We start from the raw sequence: 25,288 nt of genomic DNA, 5'->3' as shown, positions 1-25,288 counted from the left end.
TCCATGTAACACTAGAAGTCATAAGGATTTCTCTTTAATCTATTCTCCCTCTAGCCCCCACTATAATCTCTCTCCGTATCTAGGTCATAGAGAAATTAAAATGAAAGAAAAAACAACTGTTTTTCCTGTGGGTGTTACAGAATAACTTCACTTTTATTACTTCGAGGAAACAAGGGTAAATAGAAATTATTTTAATAAACTTGAAAAATCAACATCAGGGACAAGATGCTATGGGCCAGTCTGTCTGCTCTGTGATGGTCCAGGGAGGGAGAAAATGACCTAATTCCCTACCACATTGGAGATGTATAGTTCAAATACCATCCCTCTGCCTTGACTCTTCTGTCTGAAGCTCACAAAACCCACCCAAGCACAAAGCCAGCCTACTCTGGTGCTCCTCATCTGGAGGATGGCTCTTGCAGGGGTGTTCACCACAATATGACATAGGTAACAGAAATTTATAACCTACTCTCTGCTGTCTGTGGACTGTGAGAGGATCCTTTCAAAAACAGGGAATTACAGAACCCTTTTCTGCAGTTTAGTCCCTTTTCTTTATATAAAACAAACAAAAAAAAAGGGAGGGGGGAGGAAAAGGAAAAAAGGCCTAAGTTTGAATGATCTCATCTTCATAGCAGAGTGTCACTCAAAACTAGAAATTCGAACATCAAAAACAGGTTGCTGAGCTCCAGTAAGAAGCATTTACTGTACCTGTAAAACACTGGATAGGCTATTTTGCAAATACTTGAGTATATCATTTTTTTTCTCTTTTAATAACTGAAACTTGCAGTGGCCTAAGTTGCCCTCTGACAAAGTTGCAGTTTTCAGTTAAAGAGAGCTTGAGAACCGTTAAGGCTTGAATTATTGGATACTGCAGGAGCTTTATCATAGGGAACCAGCATTTTGCAAAGAAAGCATCTGATCCAGGTGATGCAGACCATTAAACACAATGAAGTGATCTACCCAGTTGGGTGATGCAGAAGTGGTTTTAATACGTGGACTTACAGCAAACCCTGCATAGGTGGCTAACACTTGGGATCATTCTGGGCAATGATGCTCAGTCCTGTGGATCAGCACCACGAGGCCGGCTGCAATCAGGTTAAGCCAGGAGACCCATGAGCTGCTTCTAGGTCAGGGGCTAAACACACCAGCCAGCCCCAAGACTAAGGTGCCAAAAAGGAATCAGATGGAATCATACTTACTGAGGCCACAGTAATTTTAGTCTGTGCATTTTTTATCGCTTGTATGCCTTCTGAGCACATGTCAAGCCTTCTTAGTTTTTTTGATGTTTTTTTTGTATTGCTAGTTACTATGACCTATTCAGTATTACTACGAAGAAAAGATTACAATTCCACTGGACAACTTCCTGGCTATTCTCTTTCTTGCTAAGCTAAGTATATTTGTATTTTAAAAATGACATTATTCTATCTTCCAAAAGTATATTCTTACACCTCAGCAGAATCAATTAATTCACTAAGTGTATACAAAGCTATATAAGCTGATATTAACACGTGTGGACAGACAGATCATTAATGGGTAGAAATCATCAAACTGCATTGATTTTATGGAAGCTTCTGGTTAACAATTCTTGGCCAAGGGGTCCGAAAGAAGAGTGGGAGAAAATGACAAAAATATACTGACCACCTAAGGAAAGGGACTAAAATGCTGTATCTTCAGAGGCAGTTTCAAAGGGTACATAGATACTTTTGGCCAACTTTATCGTCCAAATAATCTCTTCAATAGAAACACAAAGTATTCACAAGATGGCATCTAGAAGATAGCACACTGCTCTGGGGCTTCCTCAACTGTGTTGGATGTAATAGCATTTGCTTAGCACTAAATTTACTGAATTTACTTAGCTAAATATACTGAAGCCTAAGGCCACACATCACTGAATTTTCCTGAAATTGTTTGAGCCAGTTTGAGCAAGGAGGGAACAAGGAGATAAGAAAGTAAGAAAACAGCTTCAACAATGATCAGCGAATACCGTAACTCCACCTGGAGACAACGGGGAAACCAACCAAGAGTGAAGAAGCTACTACCTGTTGAGCAATCATTGGTATAACAAATCAGAGAATGGACAAAGAACTCAACCTGTAGGGGTATAAATAGCCAGGGAATTTTCCTTTTGAGGTCTCTCGGAGGAGGCACCCAGCTTGAGCTGTAATACTAACAAAACATCTTATAAAGAATTATTTTTTATCTTTTGGATAAAATGGGAATCTAGAGTCAAACTGTTAAGGACAAGGGATTGAACAGTCTCCCTAACAAACTGCACCAAAAAGTGTGATGAGAATCTCTCAACTCAAGCCTTGTGGGGTGTCCTGCAGTACATCCCTTTCTGAAACAGTGAAATCTTTCCTGTAGTCACAACTATGTAAAGTCATGCTTCTACAGCCATAGCTCCAAGCTAACCAGTGAAGCATGGTAGCCCTATTTTCTTTCTTTCCACAAGTATCCCAGTGAGTTCTGGAGTTAGGGCAGCTGCTTTTACCTAACAAGGAATAAAAATTCAGCCCATGGAAACATACAGCTTCAGCAGATCTCCCTGGTTTTTACATGAGAAAAAAAATGGGTATTGTTTTTCCTCATTGTAACAGAAGCTCAAGAGAAATGCAATACAAGCACTTTGGGAAAGGCCTTTCAAAATGATAAGCTCAAGATTTTTAATGCACTTGAACTTGGTGCTCGAACAAGTGCTTGCAGTACCACTTGGCAGCTAGAACTGTAGTGACAGAAATCACCAACTGGTAATTCCACTATGACACCTTGTATAATCTCTTGCTTGACTTGATTAGCCCTGAACAACAAGGCAAAAATATGTAGTAAGTGCAAGAGGCTCTACCAATAATGGACAAGCCCAACAACTTTGTAAGAACCTAGAGAGCAAACTCTCTCTGGGACTAGAGAAGTAGTTGCATGTCCCTGATTTGAGGTCTCAGCATGAAATGCCATGCTCTGGACTGGGCAAGTGGAACTAACGTGCACCAAATTCTTATAACCCACAAGAAGCTCTCCAGCAGTACAGAAGAGCTGGTAAACATACAGCTCTGGCCATGTCACACAGGACTCCTCAGATGGAGGGGTATCATAGAATCAGTAAGGTTGGAAGGGACCTCTGGAGATCATCTAGTCCAACCTCCCTGCACAGCACGGTCACCTAGGGCACATTAGACAGGGTTGCATCCAGGCAGGCCTTGAAGATCTCCAGAGAAGGAGACTCCACAAGCTCTCTGGGCAACCTGGTCCAGGGCTCCGTCACTCTCACAGGGAAGAAATTCCCCCTCACGGTCAGGCAGAACTTCCTGTGGTTCAATTTCTGCCCATTGCCTCTTGTCCTGTCACACGGGACAAAAGACATTTCTGTATAAAGACACTTCTGTATAAAGACATTTCCTCTCCTTTGTGCTTCAACAACAAAAGAAAGGCTCAGAAAGGGTCAGATGCTCTTGGTCATGAAAATGTAAGTGCATCACTCCTCTGCTGTGAATAAAACTCTGGAGCTGTGAATTGGGAGTGACATAGAGACACCAAATCCAACCAAGTTTTGAACTGGCTCTATTAATCTTCTCAGAGCTGCTAATCTTTAAGATGAATGATAGCAGCTGATATATCCTTACTGCTGGCTTAGTTAACTAATACATACATATGTGTGGAATGATATTACCCAGTTTGATTAAATAGCTTAACAACAGCTTTTTTTTATTAACATTTCTTGCTGAACTGCTAGTTGTTGTTTCTCAGGTACCTTTTCAGCTCAAATTAGTAACTTGGGAATACTGTGTGGCCCTCAGGATATTTCTTTTTCTTTTTTAAAAAATTTTTGCCAATTACACATTTGTGGCATGCAGCACACTGCTTGCCTTTTAACAGGATGTTCTAGCAGAAAGTTGGAATTATTCTCTTCAGTTCAAGTGAAGCTATCTAGAAATGCTGCAGGAGGTGCATATCATTACGTGTACTGTGATCTAGCTAAAAATACAAGAAAATTTGCTTTTTATTTAACTAGCATTTAAATCCAGAGTGTTTTCTGCCCTTTGCTTTAAAAACAGCAAGTTTAATCCTGCAGGTCTTTTTATAACAAAAGGAGCTTTGTCTTTATAAGACCAGCAGATAGGCTAGAGGATTAGTCACGCTATTCTTACAGAAAGCAGTGAATGAATAAAATGACTGTGGATTTGTTCTCTTAATTTAAAAGGAATATAAGAAGAGAGTCTACTAGATGAATTTGCTAAAAACAGCACATACTGTGTGATACCTTGTGGTATGCACACCACTAGTAAACTACTGGGCAGGCTGTCATTTTATACTCTTATTCTAAAATGGTGTGTGCTTGTCCTATTTCCTTATCCATGGGATTTTTTTCAGATAGGGTTTAATTAGTATTGGTTAAACTTTTCAAGTATACACAGTTTAGTTTATCTAAATGTGCTACCTTACCCCTTGTTAGGAGGTGCCTACGCTGGTGTAAGCACTTTTATAGTAATATAACTGTATCCACAATGAGAGGAGAGTAGGAGGCAGAGAGTTTGTATAGGCTCAAAGATACCTTTCTAGTGAAATGAATACAACTTTCTATCCACACATAAAGCCTTAGTAGGATAATCCCAGAGCAGATATGATAGCATCTAGTTGCTACAATCAAAACAAGATTCATTTACTGGGTACTTTAACATATGAATGAAATGGCTCTCCCTGCTTCTCATTAAATCTCATTTTTATAGTGAGGGCAATCAGTACAGCAAGTGTGATTTCTTTTCATGTCAGTGGTTCTGATTTGTAATAACCCAGATGTGTATGTAGGACTATAAAATCTTTGTTGACCAAACCAAACTGCCTACCAAAATTCAGCATGATAAAAGATTTTATTAGCCAACGACTCATTGAGATTTGACTAAGACTCCTTATAGCCACTAGGTGGCACCAGTTCATTTAAATTGTCATTTAAATTGCCACTCCATACCAGTGAGTATTGTAGCTGGAAATATTTTGATCTGGGTGTTAAACCAGTAACCCAATAAGCTTGTGAACTTTTAAAAAACAATTTCCTAGTCTGAATAAATATAATGGCATGATTTGCCCCTTTTATTGTCTGAAAGTTTTTGATATGTTGATAAGTAACTGTCTTCCTAATTAAGCAAGTTTTAAGGAAATGCTACATGTCAGGGTTAGGGGATGGCAAATGTTGGAAATGGTACTAGCTGAGCTTTCCTTTTGCTCAGGGACTATAGTTCGGAAGCATAATGAAATTTGTTTGGTTCACACAATGTGGGAGCATTCAGAGTAAGTATGCATAAATGATGACCAAATCAGGTTCCTGAAATTACTTTCTTAAAAAGATTAGTCCTTCTCTGCCACCATGCTTCAGCCTGTTCTGTGCAGCAAGTAGGCATGGGATTGCAGAGAGCAACCAAAGAGAAGCACAGGCTTTACGAGGCAAACAGGTGGCAGTGACCAAACCTCTTCAACCCATGCCTGGAGTATTCAGACCCCACAGCACTCACTTTTCTGAACAAAACCAAAATATCCCTCTTGGCTGACAGGCAGCATTATGCCAAAATTTTCAGGTGGCTTTAGAAAGATCTGACACACTCTATGTGCATTGGTACATGCAGATAGTACATTAAAAATGAAGCATAGGTCCTGCAAGACCTTGGGAGATGTGCAGACGTCAACAACTACCTGTGCCTCAGAATACGAGCGAACTGAAGTTAATTAAGAAAAACAAGTGTAATTGGTATCTACCAATATTATCAAATATAGTAAATGCCAAAATCTACCTTTCCACTTGGAACAGCAATATATCTCTAGGGCTTCCTGTGCCTGCTCATTTTTGTTCGAGAGCAAATGGTAATAAATAAATAAACGAAATGAAAGAGTTGCAGGTGGAAAAGGGACACACACGTTATCCTCAGCATGCAAACAAAGCCCTTAATTACATGCTTCACAACTACATGGATTACTGGGCAGCATCATTTACCGGCCATGCAGCACCCTCATTAATAGAGGACTGAGCTCCCTTGGACTCGCTGACTTCTCGTCACCTCCCCCCTTCTGCTTAGTCCTCCAACAGCCTACAGTTCCCTAAATGTAATTAACTTCAATGTTTAACAAGATTTGTGCACACAAGTTCTGCAAAAATACATTTTATGATTGTTATGAATAAATTGTTCCCTAAATGTGCTCACTAATAGCCTAGTAAGCAAGCCAATTTTCTGATTAGGAGTGATAGTTCTCACTAGAAGTATCATTTTGTTCTGCTATAAGGGACTATTTTTAAAAGTACATTTTGTCACTTACATGTTATTTGCAGATATGTGGAGAACAGTGCTAATATTTTGGGATGTGAGAAATTATTTAAAAATATCCCCCCCAAGCTTTTAAAACCTCTTTAAAGCCATTGCTATAATTCTATAAAATCAAGGCCATGATTATGCATACGATTAGGAAAGAAGCAGAAAGATCATAAAACGTTCACAATCTGATTGTTAGTAGTCAAGACAGACAATTAGTATCAGCAAGCCAAAGAAAAAAAAAGAAGTGAAATTAGCCAAGTGTAAGTCCTTTTAACTCAATCAAAAACCTAAAAAGACTGTATGATGCACCTTTTTGCTGCCAGCCTTTGGAAAGGTGTACGATTTGAGTCTTGAGATAATTCCACCTCTTGCCCAACTCTAGAAACCACAATGTCAAAGAGGAACAATAAATGTGTCAGGAAAACAGCTAGAGGTACTTTATAAAACAGACGTAGTATATGCAAGAACAAAACACTCCCAATCTTTCTTTTGTTTATGACTGCAAGTACATTTAAGATGCAAAGTACTCTGTGAAATCTTAATACTAAATTTTCTTTAAACTACATTACCCTCAAACCACCTTGAATCTGTAGATATACCTTGAGGCAGTTTTTAAATCTAACAGCGTTGGCCTTTACCTGGCTCTCTCACATAGTGAGTTTCTTTTGTCTCCATTATTGAAATTTAGTCCCAATGAAACACATTTAGCAATGTAAATCAGATAATAACCTTAGTCTGTTGAGAAAGACTAATGTACCAAGCATACCTTGATTTTACAACAAACATAATGTGGTTATTGAAGCAAAAAGCACATAAACAGACAGTCATTCCAAACAAAAATGAACAGGCTCTGGATTTTACAAGTGCACTTATGTCCTGTATAAAGATACCTTTAAAGGAAATGCAAATATGTTCTACAGAAATGCATTAATTTAACATAATAAATTATCATTTTTAAGTGTCACTGAGAGACCATACCTGCCAGGTTAAGATTTTGACGCAGTACTACAGTGATCAAGCGTTTAGGCTGATGCTCAGACTAAAATAATAATCTGAGCCCCCTTTTCAGTCACATTAAACAGTCTTTGAACTGACTTACAGTTAGATGTTAGAATTTTTTGAATAATCCCATTTGAACTTTCCTAAATACAAAGAAAATTTACTAACGACTGGATAGACATGGGGTTTTTCCCAGCTTTCCTTAAAAAAAATGATTTCACATACAAAAAAACCCAATTTTTTTGTGTTAAAGCATCAAGCATAACCCTACATTTCCTATTCTGGCTGGAAGAACAGAAACTTTTTTTTTATGTTTGACAGTCTTCATAGCTGTGGTATCAAAATTCAGATACTGCATATTGAAACAGCTTATTGAATCTGCTTTTTTCTTTTACGGCAAGAAATGCTCTTTCCATACAGGAACAGAAGAATCCCAGAGCACTTACTAGCTATCATTTTGCAACAGATAAATCCTACAAGGGGTTAAGTGACCTTTTGCACAAGGTGAATGTAGTTCATTATACTTTTCTGGCAACAGTAACTCCTAGTGCTTGATCTTGCAGCTATCTGCACCAGCCTGACAGTAATAATGCTTAACTCAAATGAGTATATTAGAACTACAAACGCATTCTAAGAGGAATGTTTTAAAAGCTAAAAAAGGATAATAATAGTATCAATCTAAACTTAGGCTGTACTCATAAGGTTTGAGTATGTTAATACTATCTGGTAAACAAATAAAATACTGAAATAAGTGAAGAGAGGATTCAGGAGAATGCCCTGATGTTTGCAGCTTTACTGCAATATCAACAGCTGATTTTAGGCTCATATCAAAACGTGGTCTCCATATTTAAATACTTTTGGGATGATGTGCAGGGAGTAAAAAAAAAAGCATCTCCAAAGTCAGATGGGATCAAAATCACCTTAAATCAAATTATGGAGCCTCTAAGTGAAAGGCAAGAAAAATCCTACTCCACATATGGCACTGCTGACAGAAATACTAAGGAATCAGTCTCCACATCCTGTATGGAGAAGGCATCTCCTATACAGACCTCCAGCACTAGATTGTTCCTTTGCTGCTGAGGCGTATTAGAATCACTGCAAAGGAGATGTCCAGATGATAAAGAAGGGGACAACACCAACAACTTCGGTATCTTGCCTAGTCGCCTTTGGTCGCATTCTGGGAACTAATATTCTCTGTTTGTTTGTTCTTGGAGCTACCACAAAAATCACTTTGCTGAAGTTGTAAATTGTATTCCAAGCCCTCAAGAGCTAACATTTTGGCATTAAATTACCTATATAGACCATCTACTCTGCATATCATCCAGCAACTGATATTTCTACACTGGTCCTCAACCTTCTTAACTTCAAATCAACTTGAGATTTGGGCACGTTTTCCACTAAGGCTTTGGAATTTCTCACCAGTCTACTTCAGGTATGAATACGTCATAAAATCATTGAAAAGCTGGGCTAGATGGGAACATCAGAAGTTATTAGAACGTCCCTCTGCTACTAGAAAGGTCTGCTGTGTCATTCTTGATGGTCTTCTATCCTGCTTGTAATGGTCTCCAAAGGCCTTCACTATCTCTCCAAAGAGCTCATTTCAGTGCTGCACTAACATCCAACTCTTAGGGAGATTTTCCTTATGTTTAGTCTCAACTTCTCTTGCTGCCATTTAAATCCATTACTGCTTCTCCTAGCAAGGTTGAAGAATTCAAACAGACCATTCTCTTCTCTTTCTCAGCAGTTAATTGTGTTCTGCCCCTCTAGTCCCTCTATTTTCCTTCTTTATTCTAGGCAATCTTTTCTCCTAAGTTATAGTCATTCTTACTGCTTTGACCTGGATTCTCTCCAGTCCAACAACATTTTTCTAGAAGTGCAGTGTCAAGAATTGGAGAAGTTATTCCACTTGAGACTGTACTAATGGTGAACAACTGGAAGCATTCATGATGTTTCCTTTTTGTAACAGCATGATGATGCTGGTCTGATGATTACTGTTGCTGTTCTGATCCACCATAGGCCCCACATGCTCTGAAAACTGACCGCTGCTCCCCAGCTCACATTCTGCAGTTGATTATTAGAAGTGCAGTTATCTTGCACTTGTTCCTATTGAATTTCACTCTGTTTTCTTTTCCAGGTCATTTCTCTAACTCATCAGAATCAATCTGAATTTTTCACACATTTGCAGTCCATTTTGCAAGATCAAAAAGATGCAGAGCTTCAAGACTGTCAAAAACTCTTTAATTTTAGACTTAAATCTTAATTGTGATAGTGTAGGAAATGTGAAGATAGACTGCACACTTTCTACCTAAGGCTCCGGTTTTTATTCATTCTTGTATGAATTTTTTTTATTCATTCTTTATGCATTTCTGGTTTTGCAATCTGAATTCACTGGAATTTCAAGCTCTGTGTACAAGAACAGCCGCATGAGTTGTCTTAGTTAGAGAGTTACTGTTTCTGCACAAGGATGTTAATATATGAGAACCTAGCAATGTTACCTGTAGTTTTTGAGCTCCATATAGTAATATTAACTTAAAATTTTCCACTTTACATTTTCCACTATATGAAAGTACCTTTGAGAGCAGCTTTGCTTTCAAGAACTCCTAAAGAAACAACAGAATTCAGATTTCAGATTTAAGAACGTGCTTTTCCTTTTACCCATCATGACAAGTCTTAAATCTACTGAACAGATTATCAATCCTGAAAACACTAATGGCTGTGTGTAAAACTGCTCACATGAAGAAGTGTATTTAAGTCGACTACTTGTGAGAAAAGCACTTGTTTAAGGGTAGAATTAATCTCACTTAACTGCAGCTACCTAAAAACAAGGCATTTAGTTTTGGCTAATCTGGACTGATTCTCAGTAGAAAAAGCAGGCATGTAATGGTGGAAAATCATTCCACCACTTTGAGACAATTTTGGGATAAAGTGACAAGTGGATGGGTACATGTCTCTTCCTCCAAGGTTTGTCTGACGTGAGCTGTCTCATTTGAGACAGCTGTAATTAGTCAGAATTAATCACACCCTGTTTGCAGGACCAAGTCTTTCATTTGTAAAGCAATGTGAACAACTGGGGTAGTATAATTCCAATGGCACTGATGAAGAGTTTGGCCCATCTTCTTTCATTACACAGTCCTAAACACCAATCAGTTTAGTCAGATGCATGGCTACTTCTTTGAGAAATTTAAATACCTAAAGTAAGATTTTTAAGGATTTCAGGCATTTACTTTTCATTTGTGTTTAAGCTGCAGAATTTTCTCCGGACAACCTATCACGTATGTAATACTCCTACACTAAATGGTTGTCACTGCAACTTTGCGTGTAGATGGTGCGCATGCAGTCTGACATGCTTAAACTTCAGCTTTGTCTTTGTAAATGACTCAGACTCAAACCTTGAGACAACATTTTAAAAACGGCAATCATTTTGGGTGTGTAACTTGCAATGGTTTTCAGTGTGTAATTTCAAATAACTTTAAAAGGCACCCGATTTTCAGAAACTTGGGGCATGATATGGTTGCTCGGTGGGCCCATGGAGACTCAAGAGTACTGAAATAAATGTAATTGGTTTACTTGAACTAAAACATTTGTTTCTATAATGTGGGATGGCAACAATAGCAGTGAGGCACCTAGATGATTAGACTGTTCTCGAAGACATGAAATGATTAAGTCAAACTCCCTATTTCAGATTAGGCCAGCTATAATTGAATGAGATGGTCTTTTGTATCACAACTCAGGTGGCTCTTCACTAAGAGGACAGTGGTTTCCAAGAGCTTTAATATACTACTGCTGCCCCTTCTTCCCATCTTTGAAACTTTTCCTTTGAAAGTCTCCCTCCATGCCTCTGGAGATAATACTTCATATGACTGTAGTGATCATTTAATGAAAGAAAGCATTTCTTTTCCTTGCAATCAGTGAAAACACTGTTGTACTTTTTCATAGTTTTAACCAAAACTCTTTATCCAAAACTTGAAAATCAAATCTCACTCAAAGAAACATTCTGCATATGAAAAATACTGATTTTCACATACATTTTGAGTATAAAACACATTCACAGAATTAAATGCTGAATAGCTCAGTGCAAAACTGACGAAAGGAACAAACATGTTAGACTATTTTAAACTTACTCTTTTCTACCTATTACTTATTTAACAGTCCCCAGAAAATAAATTCACTGCTGCAGTGATATCCAAGCATTAGGACTCCTAGAGTTTTGCATAAGATTAAGCCTTCTAAAATTAATATTACTGCTATACCATGATCTATTCTTACCTTAAGAGGGGCTCCAGGAGATGGAAGACGAGTGTCAAAAATAATACTATCTGCAAAGGAGCCAAATACAGAAAGATACTGAGCAAGATGGGAAAGGTACTGTAAGAATAAATAATTTTTGTTCTTTCCCCAAATTCCCAAACAAATTGGGAATCTACTTTCTAGTTTTTAATCATATTGCAATGCTTCTCCTGGCCGATCGTCTTTGCTTTTGTCTCCCATGTCTGAGATTTAATGCCACAGAGGCAAAATATGTGAAGTGCCTTAGTAATGATTCAAAGGAGTGGAGAAGTAAGGGCCTATTATCTCTCAGCATGGCACTGGTATCTGACCAGAAAGACAGAGGGAATTTTTATAATTTTATAGTCATTTTTAATTTAAATCTACAGTAATCTGCACCTACCTATCTGGAAAGTGGAAAAAATGCACATAATAGGAATATAATATGCAAATAACAAGAATAACTCACCATTTTCTGAGCCAAGTCGTGAACAAGGAATGGTTAGAACCCTTAACAATCCATCTGGTTTGTATGAATAATGTTCAACTAACTACAAAAATGAGAGGAAAAAAAAGAGAGCGAGGAAGAGAGAGAGAGAGATGAAAAGGTAACATAGGTATTAAATAAATTGCTTCTTTAAAATTGTGTGCACAAGTACTGTAATTGGTATACATTACAGCAAATGAACTGGACATACAGCAGATCTTTAGTGCACATACTCTTATCTCATCTTTAGTTCTCTCTAACAGAGATGTAGGCTTTTGAGATAATCCTGTGGCTGAATCTAAGGAACAGGATTTCTGGGATTAAACAACTCTAACTCTGAGCAAACCACTTCTTTTTATACTTCTGATTTCCCTCTTCCTTGTTTTTTCCCATTCCTTTTTTTTTTTTTTTTTTTTTTTTTAATATAGATGGGCAACACTATAGTGCAGGAATTGTGCAATGTAAAAAGCTTTTTCTGGGGCCTCAAAATCACAACAGGATGTAAATAGTTAATAATAAGCGTATAGTACCAATAGCTGTGGCCATATGTTTTTCTGGATTGTCCTCACCATGTCTCTTGCCATTTTATCACAGGCACACTATTGCTATTGTGGCCCTGTGCATTTGAGTAGGGAAGGAGGCAGTCAGCAAGCAAAGCAGTTAGAGCCACTTTCAAAAAACATACTAAGATGTCATAGCTGCTCTCAGATTCACAGTTACTGCAGGAATGACATGGATATTTATAGAAAAGGCTAAGAGTTAGTATATACAGGTAAAGATTCTCACATTTTAGATTTATGATTCACTTTATTTGTTTTAACAGAATTTTAAGCAAGAGCACATAGCAAATTTCTGCAAGGGTTTCATTTCATTTAACATTTTCAGTTTACCCAGTCATTTCTACAGCATTCAGTTTTATTATAGACTATAGCCTATAATAGCTATAGTCAGCTATCCATTCCTTGACTGCTTAATCTTGGCCAAGATTCAGACATATTTAAGTGGTAACCCTTAGCAAACTATGTTTATTCAGCCAAAAAGCTGGGGAACTTCAAAGCTAAGGAGTGCAGTGTGAGTACAGCAACCTAAATCTTTGTACTTCCTAGAATTCTATTGCTTGCTGTCATAAAGGACATTGGTGAAAGACTATACCTTACCTATTATTGAATATGGTCACTTTAAAATGCAAATGATCTTTCATCCTAGGGAATGATCAGTTCATTGAATAATAGGTAGAGCAATTTTAAACTAAGCCAAGCTGCAACAACATATTTAAAAATGATTAAAATCTGTACATTTGCATAACTTTCTACATTAACATAGATTCTCTTCATGTATAAAACCCACAAAATGTTGGAAACGCATGGCAAATAACCCGCCAAAACATGTTGGTATTTAGCTAAAGATTGTTGACGCACAGCACAGTAAAACAAACTGCCTAAGCGGGTTATATAGAAACATGATGACAGATACCCAAGTGATTCAAACTTAACAGACCTGCCAAAGGGTGTCAAATCTTTTTCCATCTGGTATAGAGAGTTTTCCCGTCTTATCTCTGTCAATACGGTAATGCAGTACTTTTCCATCATTGAGCAGACACAGAGCATAGGAACCATTGCTGTCTCTTTCTCTGATTCTGTAAGAAGAAGAGAGATTTTCAGGGTTACTCTTTACTACCAATGAGCTTTGGGGATAAAGATTTTTTTTGTATCACTTTTTCCTATAAGCTTTCCAAGTAAGAAACAGGGCAAAATCTGCACTGCAACTTTGAGGACGTTTTGTTAAACCTTTCAATTAATTTTGTTAGCATCATTTGTTTTCAGATAGAATTCCCTAAAGTTTCTTTCTTTTTTTTTTTTTTTTTTTTTTTTCCTCCCAAAGGGCATCTGACAACAACAAAAGAAAATCCACCATGTGGAGCTCTTTGGTAGGCACAAAGTGCTCACTGAGCTGCGAAGCACATGGAGACTTGTGCACTCCAGGCCCACAGAGCCCAGGGAAGTCAGACACCCAGATCCAGCACATATAAGTAGCTCTGCTTCAATCTCTTCTACAGCTGACCTACAATTAAAAACAATAGATTAACTCCGGACTTCTCTCCTTTATCTTTTATTTGGAAACACATAGACGACAGTGAGGAGCAAAGATAAAATATTAAAAGAACATAATATGAAACATAAGTAAAAGGGAAATTCTTTCTTTGTGCACTGAAACAGCTTGTGGTTTACATGATTATAAGTCTACAGTTAAACAAAGTGTCACGGCTGAGAACTGGAAATAAATCACACATTTCAGTAACCATTCGTTTTGTAATTTCTCTAACAATATTAATGCATTGTCATAGATTTCCCATGAAATTCACATATGGCACTGGGTTACACAGCTCATCCAAATTTCGCCAGGAAGAGATCAGAGCAGGAGCAGGATGGTAGAAGAAAGGAGATCTGGAAGCAATATCTGAAATGCCTGTGCCCTGCTGCACACTTGTTTTAAATGCACTCAGGACTAGCTCACATTGAGGTCAACGTCTTCTGGTGATTAGACCCAGAGTAAGAATTTACTGCTAGCTCTGTCATAGTCGGCTTGGCATTTCTACATTTAAAAAGTAGATTTTTGTTTTTAATACAAGTTGCCTGTATTCAGTTGCTGCTGCCAGAAAGATGGCAAGAGAGTTAGCTAGATCTTCTCTGGAATGATAGGTTTTTCTCCCCAAAAGCCCAGATTCAGCAACAATGAAACACTTCTTGCTCCAGCATTGACAGAGAGCCGCTCACTTTCCACTGAGTTCGCCTCCCCTCCTCCTCACGCTTCCCACTTTGCCAGCAGCAGGTGACACCGATGAGGCAGGGCCTTCAGAGCCCCAGGCGTGCCACAGGGTGACCCACTCGACCACCGATCTCCCGGGACTCTCTGGGGAATTGGGCAGCTCAGTAAAGTCTCCAAATCAACCAAACCCAAATTTCAATCTCCCCCAAGGAAACATTCAAAAGTCCTCTCGATAGGGTTTGAGAAAACTGTTTTCAAAACTTAGGGTTTTTGGCAAGAGGAAAGACTTTTGGCACCAACTTTATCCTTCAAGCAGTTTTCAGATTTCACACGAAAACTGAGATTAGCTGTCATTACATGCATCAGCAATTATCATCTACAGAAAAGTGAGCTACATCCCACCAAATAATGGGGGTAACTACTATTATGAAGCTATGATACACTGAAGAATTTTCAAAAGCCTTGAAAAGAAATATAGCAGGGCACTCCCACTAAGGTTTTGGGATGCTTCGCTGGTGCAATCTTACCACTCAGCATCACATCTCCAGAAACTGCCAAGGTAAGTTCTGCTCCTCAGCTGACTCACTCAAGCCTAAAGTAAAACAGGGTTTGTTCCATCTGAACTACTTGTGCAACTCTTTTTCAAGTAGAGTGATTCTCTGCCTAAGATGTGAACAGGACACTGGCCAAAGGAAGAGGAAAGTAGAGTTTTTTTCTTAAACCGAATTATCTTGCCTACTGCCTGTAAAGCAACTTGAAACACCCTGTGGTTTTTCATGACAAACAGGTATTTTCTTAGCTGATTTCCTGTGCTGACTGACCAATGGAGAGCAGCAGGTCTGCTAAAATGAAGAGTAACTTTCACTTTGTCTTCCTCTGACTTGCTTTTCAGCAGACAAGATTTAGAAAAGTATTTTCAGAATAGTCTGAAATAGTTTCCATTGTCTCTGAAACACAAATGAATGTCATTTTGTTGAGTTCAGACCTCTGTTCAGAATGAAGCACATGTAAGATGACAAAAATGCAATATGAAGTTTTCCAGAAACAAGGTTCCTTCTTGATTCACTGAGAGAAATAGCAGCTCCAATACGTTTAGCTCTGCTGAAACAGATTCCCTTTTGCAGCAGCTGTTACTACTGCAGGAGGTACCCTGAACATTAATTAGAGTACAGACATCAGTGGGAGAACAGAGTACTGATTTCTTAGGACCATGGCACAGATTCAGGTTGCTCTGTAAGTATCCAGTGCAGGATTTAGGCAGAGCTCCAGGTGGTAAGGTTGTAGTTGCATTTCTAAGATCCTTCTTTCCCCTCACTCTGCAGCTGCCTAACTCTGAAGATATCCGGAGTTCACAGTCATGGCAACTTCTGGCTGACAGATCTTTCACTGCATGTACAAAAATGTCTCACATCTAATGCCTATGCTTGATCAAGGTCCCGAAGAGCCTTGTTCTCTTGTGGTTGTGATCCAGGAGGTGTTTCCTCAAGTTGGGCCCTGTCAATTCCAGCACAATTTGGATCCCTACCAAATACAGCAGCAGGAGCCCCTGCTATCTTTCAAAATGTGACTGAGGAGTAGAAGTGTCAAGTGCTTTCACGCAACAGCCAAATGATTGCTCAAGCCCTGTTCCCCAAGGCCATCAGAGAGCTTACTGGTCCTAAAAGCCTGCCCACAGAACTTACTGCCACAATCTAAACCAAAATGGCTATTTCCTATGTTTTTATGACAGTAACCTAAATAGCAACCAGTAACTATTTGGAGTATCATTACGGGCTCTGCAAATAACTATCCATTCTTTATTTCAGTAAAATCTCTATTTTTGCTGGGAAGCAAAAAGAACTACATCTCAATTTTCTCTGCTTCCAAGTAAAAAGCCCAAGGATTTCTTTCTTTCTAAAGGAAAAAAAATCTCTGAAGGTTTTTTTTTTTTTTTAAAAAAATGCTATTGTAACATGGTTCATTGACTGTATAGAAAAAAGAAGCCGCAGCATTCCGCAGTGGCAGGAAATCAACTGGTAAAATGCTAGCTTTAAGAATGGTGTGAAAGTAATCCCACTCCTCAACCCAAGGGTGTGAGAAAGTTTGTTATTGGCCCCACTTTCCCTGCTCAGTGACAACTTCTTTTCTGCCAAAATCTTGACATTCCCAACCGCTTCTCAAACTCCAGCCTTTGCTTACTTGTCTGCCCTTAGATGCATCTTTCTTGCAATGTTATTTACAATATGGCTATTCATTATCTCTTCCAGGATCAGCAGCACACTGAACATTGAAGGCAATAAGGAATGAATTCTGTGCCATCTGTAATAAGATCATGCAAGGGAGAAAATGGATTGACTGCAGTCTTCATGCACATCATTATTTCTCTCCTGTTTGGGATCGTATTCAGAACTGTTTCATAAATGCCAGCACATTACAGAATTCAAGAGGCAGCTCAGCTGCATGTTGTCACTATCTATGTTGCAGCCTAAAATTTGATCTCTTAATAAGACTATTGTGCTGCACTACACAGTCAAAGCACTACAAGGATGAAACACCTTAGTGAGCAGGACTGCATCACTGCAGCCTAATTTGGTGATGTCCCCCCACCAGCAAAATATGCTACGCTGCTCCCAAAACTAAACACATAGCTTTTCTGTATAACTGCACCTGCAAAACGGACTTTTCTCAGTAGCTATCTCGGCTAAGGATCATATTCTTTCTTCATACCTCTGAGTGAGCTCCGCTGATGAAACACACAGTGCTGAGCTAGCCCTTCTGAGAAGCTACAGCCCCGCTGCAGCCCTCCAGTTCCCAACTGCAGATCAACACACAGCTCTCCTGAAGAGCTGCGGTCACTGCAGGGACAGCACCTCCAGCAACAGGGTGCGCAGGCTATATTTCACTACTTATCTTGGAAAATCCTTATGGTCATCTTCTAAGCCTAGTGACTGCTTGACATTTGGAAGATAAGCTTCATCATTAATTAAGGTTCCTAACTAAGGTCATGTTTAGTAGGAATCTTTTCCTCATGCCTGATGTCAACAATGCCCAGTCAAATTCACAGATACAGACATAATAAGGACAGATGTAGATAAAAAAAGGCTCTGCAAGATTAGGAAAATGGTCCACCTAGCTCGGTAAACTCTCTGGCAGTGGGAAATGACTAGGAAAAGATGGTAAGAATAATGCAAATATAGACAGCTACATGTATCAGCACCACAGATTAAATGGAAGAAAAAAAAAAAAAAAAGACATGCACTCTCTTACGGACAATTGCACTTCAGAGCTGGTTACTTTGAAATGGTATCACTAGTGTTAACTATTGTGACATATAAAAGATAGCTTGGTCTCTAGAGGTCATGAGATGCCATGATGAATAGTGCAGACATGTTAATGGTCTGAATTAGTCTTGTCATCTTTGGCACATTTAGTCACATACTGAAGATATTCTTACGGTACTAAAATGATTTTTTTTTACTTTTTCTCTTGCACAACTGTTTGCATTTTATGTGAATTATATATGACTATGAACATATATATAAGGTACATCCAAACTAAACTGCTGATTATGTAATGCCTTCACCTACAATTTCCCTAATGTTGACTTTTTACATTTAACGGCATTTCTGAAGATTATTTATTTTTCTTCAGGCTTCTGAAGTTCTGCATATGGTTCTTAACACATTTGCAAGATCGTATGTGCATATAGCAAAAGTGGTCATCACTGATGACAAACTGAGATATGTCAAAAGCTACCACACACTTATCACAATTCTTTCCTGTATGAAACTGCAGAGAAAACTAACTTTTCTTTTACTATTGGTCTGCCACTGTTAGCAAATGTTTAGTTTATTTTTTACCTGATCTCTGCACACACATGTTCACATAGATAATATTGACAATATCACCTCAGATAGTTTAGACAACATTGATCACCGTAGTCTATAATTGTGCCCCCTACTAGACAAAGTTTCATGAAAAACTACCATCTATCAGAATTCGGTTAAAAACGGGGACTCCTACACAGCATGAAAAGTAATGTTAATGAAGCTGACAGAGGCTTGAGATTTCAATCAGGTCCTCTATTTTCAGTCACTCCTTAGCTCGTTTTAGAGATACCGTATTTTACTTCTATTCTGCTGCTAGATATTTTCCTCCAAAGTTTGTAGCTACAGTGGCAATCTTTCCCATGAATGTTCTTTCTCAAAGCGGTGGGCATTGCTTGCTATTTCACGTGTGCCATTGTTTCTTCTACTTGGCTTTGATAACAAACTCTGTAGCACCTGCATGCATACTTCTTTTACTGACTTCTCAGTCGTGACAAAAAGTCCTTTGAAAACTCCTTAGCAAAGCACTCCCAGCTACTTCAGTACTCTTCCAGTGGCTTGGAGGAGGAGACAGAGTGTTAGATTTCTGATGCTGTTCCTGACACTCTGAATTGCCATCAGAAATCTTCCCAACTATTTTTTGTATTGATTATACACAAAAAAGTTCTAGATTAGATAATCTTGTATTACTGAAAAATACCACTGAAGAAGTCTAGATGTTGGATGTGTTCACACAGAGACTCCCCCACTGGGTTTTATGTTAAGACAGCTCATGCAGCTAGCAGATTTCTGGGTAAATAAGGCTTACTCTAGCCTTCCAAAATTCTCTTTTTTCCCCAATAATAAACAGGATGATGTTTGTCATATATCAGTACTTAATTCAGACCTGTTCATGGACCTGCTGAACACTTTGTAGTACCTTACCTCTTCGAAAATATCTAGCTTCCCTTTTACTTTCCAGGCTGCCCTGCAACTTCTACTTGTGACAAGTGAACTTTCTTCAGACATTTATACCCTTCAGTTAGCTACCTGGCTTGACTGTCTCAACCAGCACGAAAAAAAAAAAAAAAACAATCCTTGAGCGGCTACATTCACAGTGTCCAGTCCACAGATGTACAGAAGATTCTGACATGCACTCTTATTTGATAAGGAAAAATTATGTGATACGTGTGCCTGCAATCTAAAACAAAGCAACTTTCTAGCACTCATGGCAATTCGGCTTCTACTGCTTCAGTTAGCTAACAAATGCACAGTTTATTTCTCAATCTCTACTGAGCAAGCCCAGATTAGGCAAACCATTTCAGGAAGCAGAAGAAGACTGAATTAAAAGTTGCTTTGTTATTTGCTCTGAGCCACTAGGTCTACTGACCTGGGAGCTAGAAGAGCTCCAGAAAAATATAACATATGAGCAACAGATTACTTTTCTTGCTGCTCTGGCTGCTGAGTTAGGATTTTTTTTTGTAAAGGAGCATGAAAGTGAACAGCAGCCAAGTAGTTAGTGAGCTCTAAAAACTGTGCCATGTAGGCAACCAGTGCAAGGACAGTTAATACGTCTGAAAGTACCTATCAATACAGAAGTAAGCAGGGCTGTCCTTAACACGAGGGACACAAGCTGAACTTACCACAGTTATAGTTTGATACTACCCAAGTTCCAGTGGCACTTGTGATGGTTTAAATAGAGCCTTAAAGCTAGCATCTTTTCCTCCAAGGGTTTATCCACCAGATCTGAAAGAAGCCTTTTGAAGTTCAAGAGAACCATCTACAACACAAAATCACTGACATGGACAATTTCACTGGGGAAGGTGACCTGCCCTCCCTCCATAGGTCACTGTCGCAAACAGCTCCGAACTGCCTCCTAGGCCATCTCACAGGGGAACAGGAAAATGCTGAGAAAGTGTTTTTATTTAAAACTTCATTAGTAATAGTAATTCTATTTAGAACTGTATGAATGCTCAGAGAATATAAGAAGAGACCAGGGTTTAGAAGGGAGACTCTAAGTATCAAGTCTGCTAAAATCTACCGTCGTTCACTCCAAACCTCAACCCCGTTTTGAGGAAATACTAGCTAAGCAATCATTTTTTTTTTTTTGAAGAAAAGTAGCTTCCTTTTTTTCCTCCAAGTTTTTGCATAACGTTTTAAATAAGCCACATATATTTGATTCCTGTGCCTTATCCATAAGCTTTTCTTACTGTAGCCTACTTTTCTGCTCTCCTCAGGTAAAAGAATTGTCATAGGTAGTGGGCCAAATCAATCCTTGGACTATTTCTGCTGAATCAGGTAGAGGTGGTTTTGGTCAAAATGAAGTACTTAATAAGATTTCACTACTCATCAGATCAGCTGTTTACAAATAGTATCTAAACTCTGGTCTGATCTTGTATAATCACAGAAATTCCATACTATGAGATATTATGTCACTTTTGATACTTCTTTTAATCTGAATTGGAAAAAACTAAATAAAAAAAGAAAGGTTTTCATATTTCCCTTATAAAGGAGTTAGAACTTTCAGAAACATAATTATAATCTTGGCAAAAAATCATCTTGCCTAATTTATCACGTCACATTACAAATGTCTAGTGATAAAAATCAAAATAAATTTGAAGAGAAGCACTTTGACCACACTGAAACCTGCAAGAGGTAAACTGCAAAAGTAGCAAGTTTAATATTATTAAGTGATCACCATGATGACTCAGTTGGCATAACATAGACTTGGTAAGATGTTAATATGGAGGGTAGTTTTTTGAGTTTTTTGAGTTTTTTTGTTTTATTGAAAAGGTAGGTCACGAAAAAGCAGAGTCATTGCTTTGTTTCAAGATTACACATCTGCACCCTGCCCCTAGGTATAAAAAGTTGGGGCACAGACTAGCAAAGTCAGAAGGGAATGAAAATGAGACGGACTGGAGGAGGGGTGTGCTGGCAGTCATTACAGTGACTACTTTCATCAGGTCAATTAAACTTCTGTGCTAGTGGAAGAAGTCTCCAAAAGAGAGGAAATTGTGATAATTGGAAACACTGGTTGCACAAACTTCCATAACTGTGGTTACAAATTGCAAAGAAAACAGCTAGATAAATGACCTTCTGGATGTGATTCTAAGAAACAACGAGCTGAAAATATGAGGGTACATGGTAACTTGGATGAGAATGACCATAAAACAGAAAGAGTTCAAGGACTGAGCGAGAGGAAGAGATTTCAAGAAATGAGACTTCAGTACACTTGAAGTGTCACTAGGTAAGACTTGACAGGACTTAACTCAACTAGAAAAAAGATTCAGAGGAGTTATCAATTCCTAAAATAAATTATTAAGACTGAAAATGCAACCTATCCTACATACAGAGAAACATTAGAAGGCTGCATCTACTTCAACAATTAGTTTGGTACAACAATAGCATTATGATAAAACGAAATAGCTGGTACTGAAGAAGCACTGGAAGACATCATGTAGCTAGTAGGAAATTTCTGTCAGGAATTATGTAGGTCTAACAGATCCTTCCTTGAGCATCATCTTTAAGCTTTGTTTTTGATGATTATATTAATACTTCCTTTATTTTTTTGTCAAAAATGGCAAAATGTAAAACCCCGATTTATTCAAATCAGGATTTTCCTGAAGAAAAGCTGTTTTGATTTTGACTAGCTCCAATCGTCACAAGATGATAGAGATGACTCTGTGATGGCTACTAGTCACCATCCTAAATGACATGTTTGTGCTTACAAATTCCAGTAACGAGGTTTTCTAAACGTCTCAAGTGACAGACACAAAATGGAATCATCAAGGTAAAAGAGATTCCTTCTACTGCTTAATTGCAAAACAGAGCAATGGCACTGCCCCTGGGAAAACTGACGGTTATAGATACCAAAAGTCACTAACGGAGACAGTTAGGCAGCACTTTGATAGGACACTAACTACTATTCAATGATTTTTTCTTGACACTAAGCTCTCTGATGCTAAATTTAGAATTAAACTCAATATTTGCTGAGAAAAACAGTGACCTATGCTTTTGCTATGGTTTCCTGCCTTTAGTTAAGTGAAAACTAACCTTGGAGACATTTGCTTAGTATAGGAATGGTTAAGATGTACGTCCTGCTGGACTTTGGTTGCTCACGTGAACAGGCCATCTCCTTGGGCAGACTCTCACTTGAAATTCATTCATGGGAACTGTGTAGAAACACTGCTGGCAAATAGCAGTACCACCAAAAAGCAAGTACTCACAAAAATTTTCCATTGTTTCTTAATCCTACAAGGATACGGTGCTCTGATTCTTCCCGAGAGATCTTCCCATGGAACCAAGGCATCTTCTCATGGGCTGTAGTGGCAATCAATTTCTCCAGCTGAGGTTTTTGACTAATGATAGCTTGTTCAAGGGCATGACCCTGGAGCGAGAAAATCACAAAAGGACAGTGAAACTGTTTTCTCCAATAGGAACATTAGAGGTAAACTCACAATTTTGGATTGCTTTGCGGGCATCCAAAACTGGTAAATAATTATTTGTTTCTGGTTGCTATAGAAATATTGAAATAGAAACTAACACAGGCTAACCTAAACATCACAAGTCTGGGATTCTTCCTGTGTCTCCAGTACGAAACAAGAAGAAAAATAACCAGTAAATCAAGCACTTTTATCAATATCAATTGAAAATTAATTATGTTGTATTTTTATGTTAATAAGACATAGCTAAATATACATTCAGTGTTGCTCTAAAATGTTGTGACAAACCCTCCATATTACTTTTCCTATGGCAGATTACTGAAATAAATTGAATGAGCACAAATTGCTTTGTATTGCTGCAGTATATCTATGTTAAAGATGTTAATGTCAATTTCCCAAAGCAGTCAGGGCATTCCCAAATTTAAAGTGAATTATGTTAATGTTTTAGGTATAATCTAAAGCCACCTATAGGGGGTGGGAACCCATCACTTCTAAACTTGGTCAAGCATTTCAGGGCAACCCCCCCTAGTTTCACCAGGTTTCATCTTGAATTCATCAACTTCTACCTAGACTGGGCTCAGACTCATCAGAAAAATCTGTAAACTTCAGCACTAGCTGCAATAAAGATAGTTTGAGTGTCAAGTTTCTAGCTTAGGCATTACTCTGAGAATTTTGCACCACTGGGATCATAATGTTAGTTGCTAATGCCAGAGGAGATGAGAAAGCTAGCCTAACTCTGAGAGTTGATAATGGTAAGACACTTTGAAATAATATTCCTACTGCAGCTTTCTGTGCTAGGGTTTCTACGTTAAATGTCTATGTTAAGAATGAATTCTTTGCAGTCACTCCAGGAAAAAAGCCAATCTTCTTGGCACTGAACATTCCTGCTTGACATGCGCAGTATCAAAAAAAAAAAAAAAAAAAAAGAAAAAAAAGAAAAAAAAGAAAAAAAGTCTACCCAATGCTTTGCAGTTAAGATATAAAACTCTATCTTGCGCACAAGCTAGACAAGCATAACAGAAACAATGCAGGCTAAGAGACGAGGATGTAAAACAAGTCAACGCGTGGCTGTGCTTGCCTGCACTCACACACAAGCCACATAATCTCAGAATCAAAAGTAAACAAACAGTTCCTCTATGCCATTCATTTGCTTTATTATTTTTTGGCTTGTGTGGGAATCTGAGCAGTGCAGGTTAGTGCAGTGGGAGGTAAGGCTAAGCTAACCTAAGGCATTTTAAAAAGTGAGAATCCTTGCCACATTTCAGGAAAGAATACACTTATAGCCAAGTTACTGCAATGTACTGAGAGGGGGAAAAAAACACTGCTCATAAAACACAAACAATTATAACTGCATTACATCAGACCTGAACTACTACATAGCAGCTGGAAACGAACACTAATTCAAAGACAACTTTATGGCAAAACCACTCTGAATTTACCTGCAGGTTCCAGGTTTGTTTGACATACTCTCTGATGAGGTTTTCCTTTAAATCTTCAAACGGTCCTGTTTTGGGCTCCACGCCTGGTGGCCGGTTGAAGGGTTTTCTCAGTAGACAGATAAGGCCATCGGCTTCCTCTGAGTAATAGTTAATGAGTTCAGCAGGACTTGCATGAGACTTCCCTCCTGCGATAGCGTACGAGCCGCTCAGCTCCCTCTCAATTGTATAATGATGAACTTTCCTTCCATGGGCCAAGGATAAGGCAAAGCCACCTAGGTAATTCCGGCTTTGGCGGAGCAGGTACAGTCCATCACTCACTCCTCCTTGCATCAGATACTCTTCAGCTTCTTCACGTGTAATATTGCCAAAGAAGTATGGCAAATGGTTAGCAGGGTTAGCTGTGCTGGAAGCCATGATTTTTTTCTTTCCAGTTAGCAACTTAAGGTTTTATATCTGAAAGGAAATAAAGCAGCATGAGTATCAGCCATAAAAAAAAAGATAGGGAGATAAACTGGTAATATGGTAGCTCACACATGGTGTATTGCTAATGTATTTCTGAAAAGCCTTTCGGAAAAAGTTTGCATTTGTTAGAACATGCTTTCCCAAATCCCAGTGGAAAGTTTCCCCCTCTTATATAGTAACATAGCAGTTTCCTATAACGCTATCAGAGTTTCCTATAATTCTTTCCCTCTCCTCTGGTCCTTTTCTAGCCATATGGACTCTGGACATTTTACCTGACTGAATACTTCTATTTATCCTATTGTTCTGGCCGTGACGTTTTGCCCAGAAAAAGGAGTTAACTAGGTAGGAAAGA

At 38.5% G+C, this 25,288-nt stretch overlaps 1 protein-coding gene across 2 annotated transcripts in view; it reads right to left on the bottom strand.

The window, feature by feature from the left end:
• SYK (spleen associated tyrosine kinase) overlaps nucleotides 1-24,888 on the bottom strand; it is a 33,484-nt gene extending 8,596 nt beyond the window's left edge. Inside the window, exons 1-6 of one of the 2 annotated variants that reach the window (XM_062599593.1) lie at nucleotides 24,475-24,888; nucleotides 22,820-22,980; nucleotides 13,540-13,678; nucleotides 12,025-12,106; nucleotides 11,556-11,605; nucleotides 6,600-6,668 (exon numbers count right to left, since the gene is read on the bottom strand). In XM_062599593.1, the coding sequence (XP_062455577.1) occupies nucleotides 6,600-6,668; nucleotides 11,556-11,605; nucleotides 12,025-12,106; nucleotides 13,540-13,678; nucleotides 22,820-22,980; nucleotides 24,475-24,888 (915 nt within the window). The remainder of the gene's footprint in view (nucleotides 1-6,599; nucleotides 6,669-11,555; nucleotides 11,606-12,024; nucleotides 12,107-13,539; nucleotides 13,679-22,819; nucleotides 22,981-24,474) is intronic. The other variant, XM_062599594.1, reaches the window with a different exon arrangement.
• Nucleotides 24,889-25,288: the final 400 nt, after the last annotated feature.

Source organism: Rhea pennata, chromosome Z (genome assembly GCF_028389875.1).
Source record: "Rhea pennata isolate bPtePen1 chromosome Z, bPtePen1.pri, whole genome shotgun sequence".
Taxonomy (NCBI): Eukaryota; Metazoa; Chordata; class Aves; order Rheiformes; family Rheidae; genus Rhea; species Rhea pennata.
The sequence above is the reverse complement of the archived record's forward strand: the minus strand, read 5'-3'. Positions and strand labels throughout refer to the sequence as shown.